The following is an 18,921-nucleotide window of genomic DNA, read 5'->3' on the forward strand; positions in this document are numbered from 1 at the left end:
GGGGGAGAGGGGAAGGGGGAAAGGAAGCATGTTAAAAGGGGAGTGGTTGTGATCCTGCATTTAAAACAGAAGCAGAAAGCTCCGTTTTAAATGCAGGGTTTTAGGCTGGTGTAGAGATGCTCAGTATGTAGTTCTGAAGGTATTTACTCTCAAGATACACATTTCCCAACTCATCTCAAAATATGAATTTTAAAATGCATTTCAATACTTTCTTTTTTCTAGGGATGTACGAATCCCTTACCTTGTTCCGTTGCGGGGCTTCCGCGGTGGGGGGGAGGTGATCTGTCCCTCCCCCCGGAATCCTCCCTGGCCGGTTCCGCTCTGCGGCGGGTCTGTGGAGCCGCTGCAGCTGGACCTCCATCCACTGCCGGGCTGCGGCCGCAAATGGCGGCTGCCGTAGTGGCCTCCATTTGCGTCCCTGCATTAGCCATGATAGGCTATGTATATATTTACATAGCCTTTCATGGCAAAGAGTAGGGACACAAATGGCGGCTGCTACGCCATTTGTGTCCCTGCTCTTTTCGTGATAGGCTACGTATATATATACGTAGCCTATCACGGCTAACGCAGGGACGCAAATGGTGTAGCGGCCGCCATTTGCGTCCCTGCTCTTTGCCATGAAAGGCTATGTAAATATATACGCCATTTGCGTCCCTGCGTTAGCCGTGATAGGCTACGTATATATTTACGTAGCCTATTACGAAAAGAGCAGGGACGCAAATGGCGTAGCGGACACTATTTGTGTCCTTGCTCTTTGCCGTGATAGGCTACGTAAATACTTACATAGCCTATCATGGCTAAAGTAGCGAGGGAAATGGCGGCCGCAGACCAGGGCCACCATTCGTGGCCACAGACTAGGGCAGCGGAAGGCCTACAACAGGTAGGATACGTCCCAGGGAAGTTTTGCGGGGTAGTGGTGGGGATTGCTCCATTCTGCCATGGACTCCGGGGGCCAGATTCTAAAGAATCCGGCCTCACTGGAGCCCGTGGTGGAATTCTCCAACATCCCTACTTTTTTCCAGAGAAGAACTCCATCATAAAAGTTGAAGAAGTGTGAAATCTAAAGGATAACTAGATTCCAGTCTGCATATTATTCTGCAAGGTATGGATCAGGTTAGTTTGGATTGGAATTCACAAAAACTGGATTCCTCAAGAATCCCTAATCACAGCAGCTCAGCTAATGAGGCATGAGCCAGTGAGGACTGAGCATTCTCAGGGTACATGAAATGCTGAATGGGGGAGTTGGGAACAGAACGAAAAACTGGGTAGGAGCTGGAAATGAAATGGAGTGTCTTGGAAAAAGGGCATGTCTGACTAGCTGTCTGGAACCCTGAATAGGTGTACTCAACACTGCAATGTTTTTTGCAGGTCCCACTTGTGTATTCTCCTAAAAAAAGATATTGTAGAGCTGGAAAAGGTGCAGAAAAGTGCAACTAAAATGATGAAGGGGCTGGAGCAACTCCCCTATGAGGGGAGGTTACAACAGCTGGGATTGTTTAGCTTGGAGAAAAGAAGGGTAAGGAGACACATGATGGAGGTGTACAGAATTATGCATGGTGTGGAAAAAGTGGATAGGGAGACAATTTTCTCCATCTTCCATAATACAAGAATCTAGTGGGGTTCTCCCATGTAGCTGATAGGTGGGAGATTCAGGACAGATAAAAGGAAGGACTTCTTCACACAGTGCATATCTAAAGTATGAAATTTGATACCACAAAACATAGTGATGGCCACCCATTTGGATGGCTTTAAAAGGGGGTTACACAAATTCCTGGAGAAGGCTATCAATGGCTACTAGTCCTGATGGCTATGTGCTACCTCCAGTACTAAAGGCAGTGAGCGTATGTACACCAGTTGCTGGGGAACATGGATGTGAGGGTGCTGTTGCCCTCCTGTCCTGCTTGGAGGTTTCCTGTAGGCAGCTGGTTGGCCACTGTGTGAACAGAACGCTGGACTAGATGGACCCTTGGTCTGATCCAGTCTTGGTCTGATTCTTATGTTCTTATATATTATTATTATTATAACAGGCTATTTTGTTTTGTTTTTATGTTTATAATCACACTTCATTTGCTTTCTTGTTTAAATATTTCTACTTTGCCTCTCCTAAAAAGGCCAAGATGGTTAACAAAAGAAGGAGATATACAAATGAAGTAAAAAAAAAAAGAGAGAGAGAGAGAGAGAGAGAAAAGAACAGAAATACAATAAGGCACTGAAAGTACCATTGCATTTGCCAAAAGAGAAACAAGCAGGAGAAAACTGGCAGATCAAAAACGATTAACAGCAGCAGTTAAAAACAACTAAACAGGCTTGGGTGAAGCTACAGAGCAAAAGGCATCCTTAAAAAGGAGAGTTTTCATACTACAGTGCAAGACCATCAGGGAAGGGGGGAGGTAGGCTTCCCTGGGCAGGGACTTTCAAAGTCTGGATGAAGACACACACACACACACACACACACACACACAAATGCTTGAATAAGGTCCTCTTCCTTGTCCGCTGAGACATACAAGAGTCTGTTGTTTATTTTAATAGTTGGACTGGATCCCTTCCAATAGTCCCTCTTGTCCAACTATTGGAAGGGATCTTATCTGGAAGTACAGGTGACACAGGCATCCAGTTGGGTCTTGAAGCTTGGCAATTTCTTGCCAGCGCAGCCCCCCCAGACACCGGTCCATGGATCCCTGCACTTGCCCAACTTGGCACATGCTGAGCCAAGCAAGAGCACAGCCAGCTGCTCCCTCGCCGAGCCGCCATTTTGCGTAAAAATGGCAGCTTGGTCTTTTTCGTAACGGGTCATTTACACAAATGGCAGCCATAAAGAGGCCATTTATGCAACATGATGGGCGTAGATGGTCCAAAGGCTACCTTCTGAATCCACAGCAGGGGCAAGATTTGAACCCAGGACTCCTGGATCTGCAGACAAACTCAGCCCCTGGCCTATGCTATACTAAGCTTGCTAGTTTACACAAACAACTTTACACCAACCTATTGATGGGCACATGGAGAATTAAGTCGGGATCCTGCCCACAGAGAGGCAGTAATCTACTGGACTGTACACAGAGTTGAGCCAAGAGCCCCCTCCCAGAGCAGAGGCAACACTCCTTATGCTCAATCACATCAATAAACCATCCATGTTATAAAACGCAACAAAAGTACAAAGCAACCAAATTTGAAATAACAGAATAAAAGCTGCAACCAACCAGTCAATTCAGGGTTAAATGTCATTTAACAGGCCTGGGAAGATATAGAAAGTTTTTTTGGCTGTGGACACAGGTGTGGTGCCACCACTGAGAAGACCCTCCTCCTTGTCTACCACCCACCAGATCTGACAAACACAGCACTGCAGCATTCTGGAAGCTTCATCCACGCAGACTATTTTTTGGCACGGAGATGAGGAATGCTAAATGGATACTCGAAACCACTTATCCTTCCCCCACTCATTTGCTTTATGGACCCACTTAAAGGGAACTAATCACTGAACTTCCACGCAGGAGAAACAAAGCATGGGAATGAGGTGACGCCCCGACAAAAATAGCAAACGGCTTCTTTAAACCTTCTGAAGCCTCAAGTGACTTTGCCAGACCCAGCACAATAAACCACATGATGTTTGTTTTGCCTTCACAGCCGGGTCTCCTCAAATGGCCCTCTTTCGATTCAACTCTCCTTTGCACTCTTTTATTTCCATCCTACTCCACGCATTTTCAAGGCCAATCGCATCCAGGTAGCAGTCAGAAGAAAATCAAGCCCACGGTATTGATCACCATGCCTGCTCTTTTACTTTCTATTTGCTTTTGTTGGTTTCCAGGAGTGACCTCTTCATACAAAAAAGATACATCCTGATGGGGTACATTGCAAAAGCTTCAAAATTGCAACTGCATAGTTCACCTAGTGCTGTGCTGAATTTTCTCCCACATTTTTTCAACCATTCTCATTCAATTTGATAGAAAAGAAATTGTTTTCAAAAAGAAATTCAACGGAGGAGAAACATTGGAGAAATTATCATGGGTTGGGTTTGGGGTTCATGTGCTTACCTTACTTGTGAGGGGGCCATGGAGTGTGCATCAGTGTCCTGTCTGTCACTGTACAGTCATCTCTGTGACAGTCTGTAGCCTTCTCGGCTTCCCGCACTTCAGCTAAAGCCATCATGAGGAAGACACTGTGAGGCAATTCCTCCCAGGGGCTTTTTCAGTTAGGGAAGTGCAGGTGGCCTGGGAGACTGCAGAGCCATGGAAAGATGCATAATAGAGAGAGAAAACAGATACAGCACCCTCAGCCACCTCACAGGGATTGGGTAAGCTCAAAAACCAAAAGAAATTCAAAATTCTGCCTCAGAAAAGTGGAAGCCTCAACACAGTCGATGCCGTTGACGCCTACAGAAGCAGTGCGATAAACCAAAAACCCTGAGGAAAAAGGAAAGAAGCTGTGCTACAACCCCTGCCAATAATGAGCCCTGTCTGTGAGAAAATGTTGGAGAATTTATCCTCCCCTAGGAGAAATTCGGCAAAATTGTCCCCCCAATTTCTCTGCCACCCAGAGGCTGGAGAATTTTGAGAGACCATTTTGTGCACATCTCCAAGTTCACCTCCAACAAAAAACTCTAATACAGGGGTGAGAATCCTCAGGCCATATCTAGCTTTCCTTAGGTTCCAATTCCCCCCTGCCCTGGTTCCTCAGATGGCCAAGTCCCCTTTCCTGGCCAAACTCCCTTTCCCCTGACCACTGATCATTTGCCGGCTTCCCAGCTTTCGTAGGTCTCCCCACTACCCAATTCTGAAAGGTTGAAATCCCTCGCTTAAGACCTCACTACTGGCGCTAAGAGCTTTAAGCTAAAATAGGCTGGCATTCTTGGCTCCACCCCTTTTGCTTTTGGCTCCGCCCACCCCTGGAATGTGGCTCCCAAGAGCTTCTCCAAAATGGAATTTGGCCCTCGGGCTGAAAGAGGTTCTACACTCCTGCACTAATAAAGCCTAGGGCCGACCCAAGCTGCTTTGCTGCACAAGGCAAAGCACAGGATGGTCCCCTGTACCCATGCCATATAGAGAAGGCAACCAGACTTGCATTTACATCTTACTTCAGAACTTGCTGCCCCCACTGTCCCTGAGAGTAGTAGGGTAGCTTACAGGGTGCAGGGCAGGTGGGGTGGTACCCATACAGCTCTGTCCTCCAACACCCTATGAGGTAATCCCATGCTGAAACTGTTCCCAAGGAAACATACACCCACCAATTAGAATTACCACTGTTATGAATTGGTCCTGCTCCCACTTGACAAATGGGAAGCTGAGTCACTTGACCAAACCCTCCTCCCAATGAGGGGCCCAAACCAAAGCAAACCTGGCATCCAAACCCAGGCTGAACACATGAGGCTTAACCCATTTTTGAACCTCTCTTGTTCAACTGAACATCTGGAAGCTTGTTCATACAAAAGACAAAGCCAAGGAGGTGAGGCATTTGTAATGCGAATGAGCATTCTGGCCAACACAAGGTTCACCTTCAACTTACATATCTGCCTGAAATTAGGAGGACTTTAAGCCTTCATTTGTGAACACATTCTCAGTCCAAAATGTTCCTTGGTGTAAACAACAGAGGTAAGCAAGCTGGTGCCCTTCAGATGTTTTGGACTACAACTCCCATAATGCCTTGACCACTGGCCATGCTGGTTTGGAGTTACGGGAGATGTAGGCCAAAACATCTGGAGGGCAGCTGGTTGCCTACTCCAATATAAAGTACTAGTTTGCTTCCCAACCCACCCCAATGCAAATAGCAGCCATGTGTATATGGATCAATCTGGATGGGACCAAGGTGGGGCAAAGGGTTAGCCCCTCCTCCATGGTGTGGTCTCTCCAGATTGCCTCCAGTCCTGACAGCTGTTCTTTAATTTAACAACAACAAAAAACCACAAACTATCGTGCAATTGCTCATTGCGTGAATAACATCATGCCTCTTTTCGCCCTTAGCTTGGTTATGGGCTAGATTGCCTATTGGTGATGAGTTTACTGGCATCAGAAGGAACATATCAGCACATGCTTGTCTAAACTTGCTTTGGAAAATTAAAGACACAGATTCCTCACTTACTTCATGGGCTTAAACAAGGCTTGCCCGTAGTTCTGGAATGTCATGATCAGTTTAAGCTGGGTCCCTCCCGACTTCATCGCTGTAGGAGCAAGCAGAGGAAACAAAATTAAGAAAAATGGTTGAACTACACCATCTGGTTCGATCAACACCTAGCAGCTTCAGTACTAAAATGCCACAGCCATATATCTTTAGAGAAAGTGAGGCTCTTTAGAAAGCAGTCAGCATAAAAGACACAGCAGTGCTGTTTTTACTAGAACACGGGGGCTACGTGATGAAGCTGAATGGTGAGAGATTGAGGACAGACAGAATAAAAGACTTCTTCACACAGTGCACAGTTGAACTGTGGCATTTTCTACCACAAGATGTGGTGATGGCTACCCCTTTGGCTGCCTTTAAAAGGGGATTAGACAAATTAGTGGAGACAGGGCCGGCCCTATCAGTAGGCAAAGTGAGGCAGTCACTTCAGGCGGCAGATGCTGGGAGGTGGCAGCAAGGTATTGGAGGAGAGAGCTCTGTGCCACACCGCCAGCCTTGTGCCCCCAAAGATAACCTGCTCAAGTCAGGTGTGGTGAAAGATGTTGACCCATTACCAGTATTAAAGAAAGAATCAACTGTCAGTCCAATCAGTGTTAGTAGCATGGAATGGAAAGGGCACCATCTTGTTCTTTGCCTAAGGCAGCAAAATGTGTTGGGTTGGCACTGCACGGAGGAGAAGGCTATCCATGGCTACTGGCCACAATGGCTATGTCTGGTAGAGGAGGCAGTGTGCCTCTGAATACCAGTTGGTGAGGACCATGAACGGAAAGGTGCTATTGCCCATGTGTCCTGCTTTGGGGCTTCTCATAGGCTTCTGGATGGCCACCGTGGGAACAAAATGCTGGCCCAGACAGGCCTTCGCTTTCATCTGCCATGGATCCTGTGTCCTTATGTGGTCAACCTGATTAAAGGCAGCTGCTGGCATGATCACATCGCTCCGGTGCTGAAGGAGCTGCACTGGCTACCAGTCGTTTTCTGGGCCAAATTCAGGGTGTTGGTTTTGACCATTAAAACCCTATACGGTTCCGGCCCAGCCTATCTCAAAGAGTGCCTCCAGCAACACCAGACAGGCCCCCCAACAAGATCAGCCTCGGATGGCCTTCTCTCTGTCCCATCAGCCAGGACAGCTAGGCTGGTGAGGACAAGGGAGAGGGCCTTCTCTGTGGTGGCCCCCACTCTGTGGAACTCCCTCCCTGGGGAACTTCGCCATGCCCCTTCTTTAGTGAGCATCCGCCACAGATTGAAACTTGGTTGTTCAGGAAGGCATTTGGGGTGACTGGGGTGATTAGGGCATTTTTAGAACATGATGTTTTAATGTGTTTTAAATTGCACTGTTGTACATCGCCCAGACTGGCCGGGTGACCAGTCAGATGGGTGATTAAGAAATTTAACAAATAAATAAATGTGTATTGCTTTCTTCCTCTTTTTTTCCTCCCAAACAGGCCAGTTCTAGTCATTAAAATAAGTCTTGTGATTCCGTCATGAGCCATACTCTCAGAGGGGTCAACACGGAGACCTTCCAGTCTGTAGATAAGAGGACTGAACGGACATGGAATTCGTGCACACTCTCTCTCCCTAGGGATGTACGAAAGTCACTTACCGTTTCGCGGAATCTTTCACGAAGGGCAGGGAGGCACTCCGTCCCTCCCCCTGGAATCCTCGATGGGGGGGAGGCGCTCCGTCCCTCCCCCCAGGAATCCTCGACGGCCAGCTCCGCTCTGCGGGGATTCCGCAGAGCTGCTGGCCAGCTCCACCAGCAGCCGGACATCTGGCCGCTGGCTAGCAGGGACGCAAATGGCGGCTGCCACAGCCGCCGCCGTTTGCGTCCCTGTATTCAGCCGTGATAGGCTACGTAAAGAATTACGTAGCCTATCACATCTGGGTTTAAAAAAAAAAAATGTGTACGCAAATGGCGGCGGCTACAGCCACCGCCATTTGCATTCCTTATTTTTGGCCGTCTTAGTCTACGTAAATATTTACATAGACTAAGATGGCGAAAATAAGGGGGAACGCAAATAGCGTAGCGGGCGCTATTTGCGTTCCCCTTTATTTTCACCGTCTTAGTCTATGTAAATATTGATGTAGACTAAGACGGCCAAAAATAAGGAACACTAATGGCGGCGGCCGTAGCCATTTGCATATGCGTTTTTTTTTTTTAAACTTAGACGTGATAGGCTACGTAAGTCTTTACGTAGCCTATCACATCTATGTAAAAAAAAAACCAGAAGCGACCAGACTGCAAATAGCGGCGGTGGCAGCCGGTTGGAAGACCAGCCGCCGCCACCGCCGCAACTGGAGCCGCCGCCATCCGGAATATCCACCCCAGGTAAGTCTCGTCCTGAGGGGGATCCGCGGGGGGCAGGGGGGTGGCAGGCCATTCCGCCATGGATTTCGGGGGGCCGAATGCACTGGCATTCGGCCTCACCGAGATCCGTGGCGGAATTCTCTGACATCCCTATCTCTCCCCTGGGAATGTTTTGCAAATGAGTCTGTATGCTAGCCAATAGACCATAAGACAGGGTTGGCTCCAGCGTTTTGAGGGTTCTTGGACAGGACACCCTCCATGGGCCCTCTCCATCAGGGAGTCGGCTTTCTCGCCACCATTGTCACCAGATGCTCTTGTTCCTCCTCTTTTCATCACTGGTGCCCCTTGCTTGCTTGACAGGCAGAGAGTCGATGAGCAACAGGATCTATTCTTCCTCCTTCTCACCACCACCAGAGCGAGAGGCAGGTGAAGAACCAGGTTGCCATGGCGAAGAGGAGGAGCAAGTCCAGGGGCTCTTTTCAGTGGGCCCCTACTGGGGTGTGGGCCCTTGACAGGTGCCCGACCATGCCTGCCCTTGACACCAGCCCTGGACATCACTCCTGCTAAGCCTATGCGGTGGAGGGCACACCCGTGGAGGCCCTCAGATGGTCCTTTGCCAGGGCTGCTCTCATGCCTCGAGTCAGATTGACTGCGCAACTGTTTGATTATGTTAAGTGCTTTGGTTTTCGCCAATAAGGTGGTGGGCTCTTCACTAGTCCTTGCAAAACAAAGTGCAAAGAACATGGAGAATGGTTCACCCAGCATCCTATTGAATGGATTGTTGAATCTCTCCGGCACCAGCCATGGAGCCTTGACACCAGCCCTGGACATCACTCCTGCTAAGCCCATGGGGTGGAGGGCACACCTGTGGGGGGCCCCAGATGGTAGTTTGCCAGGGCCACTCTCATACCTCGAACCGGACTTGACTTTTTGTTTGCTTGCTTCACATAGCTATTCTCTACCCAAGAGAGGCCCTGCACACAAAACTAGAATTCCAAACAACCCCCCCAAGAAATTGAATCAAAAGTTCTCTTGTGAAGTTATCTTCATCCTGAACACACATCTCAGCATCAAAGCAAATGAAGCATTTGCCGTTCTTTTCACAGAGTAAAGTACATGAATTGGAGTCATCTTGTGAACATCGCAGCCACCAGATTGAGGAAAATGCATTCAGTCTGGGAGTGGGGGCGGGGTATTAGGCCATTTCAGATTTCACCCTTTTTCTCAGCACACAGACATTAACACCATCGGATCACCACCAGACACTGCCTGCAACAAACCACATCTTAAAAACAACAGAGTCTTGTGGCACGTTAAAGGCAAACATATTTATTCTGGCATGCGTTTCTGTGGACCATCGCCAGGACAGATTGGCTAGTCTTTAAAATGCCACAAGGCTCGCTGTTATTTTTGCTGCCAGAGCGGCCCTGTGGAAACCATGCCTTGACATCCTTAGAAGCTGCTCGTGTTAGTCAGCTTAGTGTGTGTGATTTTGTTCTTTCTAAAGAAAAAGAAAAAAATCCTACCATTGAAAGGTCAAATAACTCACGTTGTTAGAAAGCCAACCAAAGGTCCAGATTAAGTACAAAAGAAAGGAAGTATTGAAAATGCCAAGTTATCTTGCTCAGATATTTTGCTTCAGATCACATGTTTAAGCTCTTTGGCTTTGTATGCTTCCTCTTTTGTTAACCAGTTCTGTTAGCTACCCATCTTTTTTATTATTCCTCCGGTTATAAGCTTGCAATCTCTATAAACTTGCAATAATTTATTAATAATAAGATTATTCCTCTGGTTATAAGCTTCAATCTTTATAATCCTCCGGTTATAAGCTTCAGATCACATGTTTAACCTCTTTGGCCTTGTATGTTTTCTCTTTGTTAACCAGTTCTGTTAGCTACCCATCCTTTTGTGTATTCCTCCAGTTATAAGCTTGCAATCTTTCTTTCTTTCTTTCTTTCTTTCTTTCTTTCTTTCTTTCTTTCTTTCTCTCTCTCTCTCTCTCTCTCTCTTGTGCAATAAAATGCTATGCAAATCTGGTCAGTTTAATTACTCTTCTGCCACAGCAAAACAGCCCCCCCAGCCGTGCTGTTTTTCTGACCCTAGCCTTCTGTTGCATTACCAACTCATCCCACAGGAACAAATAAATAATTAGAAATTAAAGAGCATTAAGCAATTTGCACTGAATAGGCAGAGCAGCAATGTCTGGATTTCACATATTAGATTAAGTCAGTGATGCTGAGTATGCCAAATTTTTTAGTGCATTTCAGGGTAAACAAGCATACTGCAGCTGGGGGGAACCCCCCCCCCCCTCAGAACACACACAACTTATTTCCAGTCCTAGAAGCAGTTGCGTTACATACCTAAGGCTCTTTCTACCAATATCCAATCCAGCCCTATAATTTGGGGTAGCCAGGTGTCCTTTTACAGAGGACAGTCCATTATTGCAAGGACTGCAAGAGGGCCAGCCTCTCTTGGAAGCTGTCCTCTGTTTGAAGTGCTATTCTGTCCAATGCCAATTTAAAGGTAAAGAACCGTTGCACATCATCCGTTAATACCTAGACAGCAGACCGCTTGAAAATCATGACACTAGCCCTGGACATCACTTCTGCCAAGCCCATGGGGTGGAGCGCGCATCCATGGTGGCCCTCAGATGGTACTTGCCAGGGCCGCTCTCAAACGTCAAGCCAGATTGACTGCACAACTGTTTGATTATGTTAAGTGCTTTGGTTTTCACCAATAAAGTGGTGGGCTCTTCACTAGTCCTTGCAAAACAAAGTGCAAAGAACATGGAGAATCATTCACCCAACATCCTACTGAATGGATTGTTGAATCTCTCCGGCACCAGCCATGGAGCCTTAACACCAGCCATGGACATCACTCCTGGTAAGCCCATGGGGTGGAGGGCACGCCCGTGGTGGCCCCCATATGGTCCTTTGGCAGGGCCGCTCTCATACCTCGAGCCGGACTTGACTGCACTACTGTTTTAGTATGTTAAGTGCAAAGAACATGGAGAAACATTCACCCAGCATCCTACTGAACGGATTGTTGAATCTCTCCAGCAAGGACAACTGATAGCTTCAGTCACCACCCACCCAGGAGCTTGGCCTCAACCTGGGGTTTTCCCATAAATGTGATGTTACATAAATGGTGGCTGTAAAGGGGCCATTTATGCAATGTTACAGGTGTAAATGGTCCCTTTACGGGCCATGTACACCCTATGTGTGTGGGTAGAGCTTCCCCAGGTGAAGAAGTGCCCTAGCCTAACCAGCAGTGCCACCACCCCATGCCCAGTGCGGAGGAGCTCTACATGGGACGGCAGAACATGCAGCCCTTTCCAATGCATTCCACACATGATGGTAGGGCAGGGCGACCAGGTGAGCTGGTGGCCAGAGCATCGGCACTGGGGGTGAGGCTAGCCCACACAGCCCACGATCCCCTTTCAATGTGTAACCCCCCACACCTCAGGTGAATGAGGAATGGGGGCCCATGGTGACAGTGTGCCGGACAGGAAGATAACCAACAGAGAATGCTTTAAAGGTCTTGCCAGAAGCGATAGGGCAGAGGTGGAAAAATCTTTCCCCCCGTAGGCAGATTGGGAGCAGCATGCCAGAGTGCCTGGACTGGCAGCAAGCAGGGCTTCTCCTCACTCACTCCCAGTGCCAATCAGCTGGAGAGTGAGAAGAGGTGCATGATGGGAGGCACGCTACTGTGTTCCAGTCAGCTGGGCAGCGGGGAGAAAGGAGGCTAATTAGGGGTGGATTGTACAGGGGCCTGCGAGCGGCATGGAAGTCAGCCCTGGGTTCCCCATAAGATTTGGGGAGTTTCCCAGTGTTTGGTCAAGCAAGCTCTAGGATTGTGTAACACACACACACACACACACACATACATATACCCTGAGACCGTTCAACATTATCCAAACCCTCTCTAAGCAACAACACTCAATTCTGAGACTTACACAAAAAATAGTTTCAACATTAGACAATGCAATATAATGCAGCCACTGCAGCGGAGGGGACAGAAGGCAGGGAGACTGTTATTTTTAAAGAATTTTGAGGGCCCTTGGGCAAGACACCCTCAATGGGCCCCCTCCCTCAGTGAGTCTACCTTCTCAAAACCATTCTCACCACCTGCTATTGCTCCTTGTCCTCTCTCTCATTATTGCTACCACTTCCTTGCTTGACAGGCAGAGAGCCAGTGAGCAAGAAGGCCGTGGCATCTCCTGCTCCTCCTTCTCACCACCACTGATGTCTGGTCCAGGGCAAGAGGCAGATGAACAAGCAGGTTATACAAAGATGAAGGAGATGAGCAAGTCCAGCGGACTCTTGTCAGTGGGCCCTGCTGGGGTGTGGGCCCTCAGCGGGTGTCCGACCATGCCTACCCTTGACACCAGCCCTGGACATCACCCGTGCTAAGCCCATGGGGTGGAGGGCACACCCGTGGAGGCCCTCAGATGGCCCTTTGCCAAGGCCGCTCTCATGCTTCAAGCCGGACATGACTGCGCGACTGTTTTATTCCGTTAAGTGATTTGGTTTCCGTCAATAAGGTGGCGGGCTCTTCACTAGTCCTTCCAAAACAAAGTGCAAAGAACATGGAGAATCATTCACCCAGCATCCTACTGAATGGATTGTTGAATCTCTCCGGCACCAGCCATGGCACGAGCCATGGAGCCTTGACACCAGCCATGGAGTCTTGACACCAGCCATGGACATCACTCCTGCTACGCCCATGGGGTAGAGGGCACACCCATAGGGGCCTCCAGATGGTTCTTTGCCAGGGCCGCTCTCATACCCCGGACTTGACTGCACAATTGTTTTATTACGTTAAGTGCTTTGGTTTTCATCAATAAAGTGGCGGGCTCTTCACTAGTCCTTGCAAAACAAAGAACATGGAGAATCATTTACCCAGCATCCTACTGAATGGACTGTTGAATCTCTCTGGCAAGGACAACTGAAAGCTTTAGCGATCATCTAACCAGGAGCTTAGCATCAACTTGGGGAAATTCCTGGGGGATTTTTTTAAAAAAGAACAAAAGCAAAACCTGAAACCCAAATGCAAATAAATCCCCAGACTTTTAATCCAAATATATAGCAGAGACCTAGCACACTGACAAAGCAGGACAGGTGAACATGGGTCAATAACAGAAGGAAAATCCAAGGAGCCTTCTGTATAGCCCACTGAAAAACAGGTATGATTATTTCATATTACAGAAAAAAAGCATCATCTTCCTACTAAGGAAGTAGACAAATAGCATGAGCAAACTTGTACCTGGCATTTATCCTTTTGTTAATCAATTCCTTGAATTATAGCCTTTGATATTTGACAAAGGGATTGAAAAATCTTAACATTCACATCTGCATGTCCCTGCCTCTTAAAGGACAGTATTTCACATGCACACTCACTTTCAGCATGTCCTGCAAATCTCGTTTCCGAATACTATAATTTTCAAAATTTCACAACTCAGTATTATGCTAGCAAGGGAGCTACACTCAATAGCAAAGCATCTAAGCCGTCATTTTACTGGCAAAGCCGACACAATTGCACAGTGCGCCCAAGAATTAGGCAGAAAGCTGATATGCATAAGCACCTGATAATAGGTTCTCTATCTATTACACTGGTACAGTTAGAGGTCATGCCTTCGGGGAATATTTTGCTGTATGATGTGGTAGGAAATAGGGGGAGGCTCGAAGGCACCAGGAGAAATCAAACCACAGAATCTGGAAGCAGGACCCAGGTGCCTTATTCTCTGTATCAGTGGGACAGCTACCAGACAGTTCTTGGCTTGATCTTTGCAGTGTTACAACACCACCCAAATACTGTCCGGAGAGAGGTACTGCAGTTCATTGGTTCAAATAGACCAGGTGATCTGGGCAGCTAATATGAGGCCTTATAAACCTGTTTCCCCAGGTATGGCTTCTCAGTCTGAGCAATGTGTCAGGCCTTGGCTTGTAACTGTTCTAACCAACAGGGCCTCTAGCAGTCTCAAACCAGAACTTCCGACAGCTAATCAGTCTCCAGTGTCTTACCTTCCTCACCCCCAACACTCTAGTTAAGGAGTGGGGCAGGAGGGAAGGTTACCGGCAGAGCTTTAAGCTAAAATATACTGGTTTGGGCCCCGCCCTTTTTGCCTTGAGCCCTGCCCACCACTGGAATGCGGTCCCTGAGAGATTCAGCCCTCAGGCTGAAAGAGGTTCAACACCCCTACTCTATACAACTGAAATGAAGAAAGCTGGGGTTAAAACCAGGAGTGGATTTTTGTGTGGAAGGAATATGACCTCTATTCCGTTCTCGTTATCGTTGTTGGAAGAATCTCTCCAGGGGCTGGAACTCACTGAGCTTTCTTCAGCTCAGCCCCCCCCAAACTTCAGCTGATTTCCCCATGAGCTGGCCCGACTCAATCTGCATCGAGTCAGGCCAGCTCGTGGATTTTTCCAGGTATTATTTCCATTTAAATAAACAGAAATGTGCGCAAATTGCAGGGTGTAATTTGCATGATTTACACACATTGTGGCTGTAATTTGCACAACATGCAGTTGCAATTTGTGTAAATTACTTAATGTGTGGCCGGAATTTGTGTATATCATGCAAATGAGAGCCAGCGTGGTGTAGTGGACTGTTGGATTGGGAGCTGGAAGATCTGGGTTCCAGTCCCCACTCGGCCATGGAAGCTCACTGGATGACTTTGGGTCAGTCACTGAACCTCAACCCAACCTACCTCACAGGGTTGTTGTTGTGAGGATAAAATGGAGAGGAGGAGGAGGATAATGTAAGCTGCCTTAGGTTCCTTGCAAGTGGAAAAACGTGGGATACAAATGCAATAAATAAATTAATTAATTGCATCCCCACAATTTGCCCACATTTCTATTTACTTTTTTTTTTTTAATGGAAGAAGTTCCTGGATTTCAGGAAAAGCCCTGTGGCACAGCCCACAAATACAAGCTGAGTTGGGTGCTTGCCAGGACTCCATTAAGGCCCCACAAGGGCCAGATTCCACAGCAAGATACATCCCTAGTTCTGTTCCTCAAAACAAATTCCTGACCTGGGATTTTTTTTTCATTCCAAGCATATGTCTTTTGCACCAGGCTCCAGCTGGTGGATCTCAGGGTCCTAGTAAAAAACAAATGAGATCCTGCCAGCCTGACATCTGCCCACATTTGCTTTAAATAAATGCAGATATGTCCTCAGCCTACACATCCCAACCACATTCTGGGCCAGTTCTTAATTGTACTTCATGAATAACACAAAAAAATCCACTTTCCACTCATGAGTCAGATCAACCAAGGAATTACTTTTGTTTTTAGATTTTATTTTATTTTACAATTGCCTCAAAAATAAGAAGCTGCTCATGTTTCTAAGATTCTTGTTTGCACATTTGGAGATGGCCACTTGAGACTCCAGTTTCACCCCAAATAAAATTGTCATAAGGATTTATGGCATAGAAGGATTATGTCAACAGTTACCAAGGAAGCCACATAATGACAGTAAGTCATTACTGCCAGTAATGTCCTGGAACAGCGTGCTAACAAGGCCTCAACATTCAAGGCCAATTTGGCTTCTATCAACCTTTTATCCAGTGCGCCATCTAAAATTAATCTCCGGCTTTGCCAATATAAACACGGTCATATTTTTGTTTACATTTGCTTTCTGCCTTGCAAGGGACCCGAGTAAGGGTAGCCTTGGCAGGTGCCTGATGATGCCAACCCATGGTGCCTCCTTATGTTAGACATCTGGCCCAGTTTAAGGCAGCTTCCTATGTTCCTAAAAATCCTGGTTGATATAGATAGGTGCAAGAGCCTTGTCCCTTTTTGCATCTCACCACCTCAGTTGTGAAACTCCATGATCACATACCTTTCAATGCAAGGCACTGCCAGGTCAATGCAGAGGGAGGGAAAAGGGGAACCTTGTATAAACTCCAAAGTCCACCTGGCATAGATAAGCCACACCTCCTATAATTCCCTCTTCTGCACAACCATGAAAGGTGCAAGAGCCCTGCGCTCTTCTGCATCTCACCATCCTAGCTGTGAAACCTCATGATGACATACTTTTCAACTAGGGAAGTCTGAGAATTTCCATTTTGTTTACGAAACTTGTGAGCCCGCCCCCTTCGAAGCTCTGAATGCAGGTGCAAGTGTGCGCATGTCTCCGCCGAAAACATTTGTAACTTGTCGAACACGCGTTTGCATTCGTCTCATTCCTGACCCAGTTCGATTTCCTAATTTGCGCACATTTCCTCCAGAGGCAGTCCCGCCTAACTCTATGGAGTAAAGTTGTGCCAATTATAGAATTTCCACAAATCTGGGGAAACTTGTGCAAAAATCCCATTCGACTGCTTGATTTGCATGAGTTTCCCATTTGCAAAGAGCAAGCAGTTATCGCAAACCCGAACAGGAATCGGGAGTGACACGAGTCATGGGATGAAGTTTGGAGAATCCTGGCAATTTCAAACATCTCTCGTTTCCCCATCCCTAGTTTTGACACAATGGACTGTCAGGCCACTGCAGAGGGCGGGGAAAGCGAAGGTGGTATAGAGCCCAAAGTACACCTGGCATCAACAAGCTACACCTGTAAAAATTCCTTCTTTTGCACAACCATGAACACCACAGGAGCCCTGCCTTCGTTTGCATCTGGCCACCCTGGACCCAGGAGTTTTTCTTAGCATTCGGGATCAGCAAATCGGTACATTTCTTGTGTGTGTCACTTCTGTGTGTGTTCCAGCCTGTTAAAACATTTTCGTTTGTTTAAATATAAAAAATCTGCGGGAATATTTGCATTTAAATACATATTTTGAAATGTACTTTCTCTCAGAGTATGCATTTCTAAACACATTTTCTCTCCATTTTAAAAATACTTGATACCTGGTGTATGTATTAATGCTCGAGGCAAAGATTTCAATTTTTTCTTACAGGCTTTGCAATTCCCCAACGTATATAGTTAACTCTGGCAAAGATTATCCAAAACGTTTACACAGTGTTGAAAGTGCATTCAAATGCAAATGTTACATTTAATCTTTAGGTATCTCAAAAAAGCACCAAAGAATGGAAAGCAAAGAGTAAGTAATCTTATATAAAGATTAACCAAAAACAAAACTGAAGCGAGCAAATACCTTGACCCCATCAAAGTTGCTGGAGAAAGTCATGGTTGATTTAAAAAGAGTTAGAATTTCAGCTTAGTTTTAACTTTTGCTTTCAGGTAAAAGGTTTTGGAAGTGTTTCAGCACTGCACTCAAGGGTGTTTTCCATGACTCTGATTGGCTTTGAGTCAAACCTTTAATTATGTTCTCCCACCCTGACCTTTTCACAGCATTTTTTTTCCTTTGAGTAAAGCTACTCTGTGCTTCCCACATCAACTCGTTTGCTGAGGAGTGACTGAACAATGCAAAGAATTCTGGGGAATGTTCTAAGATACGTGTTATAAAGTTCTCATGTGGTCCGAGCTTAGCCTATTGGGCCACACTGCCACCCTCTCTGAACTGACACTGCACCCGATAATACACTTGATAGCAGTGCATTGCTAGGGATCATGAGCAGTTGTGGACAAGATGTATAGTGGTTTTAAGCTTTCATATTTTATATTGTTTTATGTTGCACTTTGTGGTTTTGATTTTTGAGAACCGTCCAGAGAGCTTCAGCTATTGGGTGGTATAGAACTGAAAGCAATCAATCAATCAATCAATGTTTCAGGGACTTTTGTCCACCAATACTGATCTTCTCATCCAAAGGTGAGCAAATGGTGGCTTTCCAGAAGCTTTGGCCTACAACTCCCATCAGCCCTAGCTGACATTAGCCAATGGAGAAGGATCATGGGAGCTGAAGGCCAAAATGACTGGAGGGCCGCAAGTTGCTCACCCCCGTTCTAATAGAAGAATCCTCCATAAAAACCAGGTTTTCCCAGTAGGGTGACCATGTGTCCTACTTCACAGAGAAGAGTCCTCTATTTGAAGGTGCCCTTTATTGGAAAGGTGGTCCTGCCCAATTTCAATTTAAAGATAAAGGACCATAAGAAGGGAGAGCTCAGGAGCCTTGAAGTTGCCCATCCACAGTTAGCACCCGGAGAACAGACTGAGGAGCAGGGCACACTAGGCATCTGTTCACAGTCTTCCCCACTCTGATGGGATGTAATGTATTTCTACTGAAATTAAAATAAATGTGCATCTATACATATAAAATAGCATGTGCACATGCTATGCAAATCAGTGCCCTCTTTTCTCCTCTTTTTTTTTAGTGATACCTAACTGGCTGCTGTATCCCCCAGAAAGCAATTTAGAAACAGCTCTTCTCCATCATGGGTTCAAAGCACCTGAGTTTCCTACATTTACTGCCCTACAGTCTGGCATGTGGGCCCTGACAGATTGTCCCTGGGGAATGCAAGCCCTCGAAAGATAATAGGATCCCTCAACTTGATCTCTGCATTCAGCCAAAATCACACGGTCGAATCCATTCCAGACTGCCTTTCCTCTTCAGGATTGATTCAATTTGCAGATAAGCGATTGAATTCCAGTTCAGTTCCCAGACAAC

At 46.7% G+C, this 18,921-nt stretch overlaps 1 protein-coding gene across 1 annotated transcript in view; it reads right to left on the minus strand.

Annotated features, from left to right (window-relative positions):
- The window catches only part of FAM20C (FAM20C golgi associated secretory pathway kinase), a 136,841-nt gene that overhangs the window by 85,300 nt on the left and 32,620 nt on the right, over nucleotides 1-18,921 (minus strand). The window contains exon 3 of the mRNA XM_084818375.1: nucleotides 6,070-6,148. Coding sequence (XP_084674501.1) covers nucleotides 6,070-6,148 — 79 coding nt within the window. The remainder of the gene's footprint in view (nucleotides 1-6,069; nucleotides 6,149-18,921) is intronic.

This window comes from Heloderma suspectum, chromosome 12 (assembly GCF_057233095.1).
Source record: "Heloderma suspectum isolate Gila_16-S chromosome 12, 16-S_ref, whole genome shotgun sequence".
NCBI lineage: Eukaryota > Metazoa > Chordata > Lepidosauria > Squamata > Helodermatidae > Heloderma > Heloderma suspectum.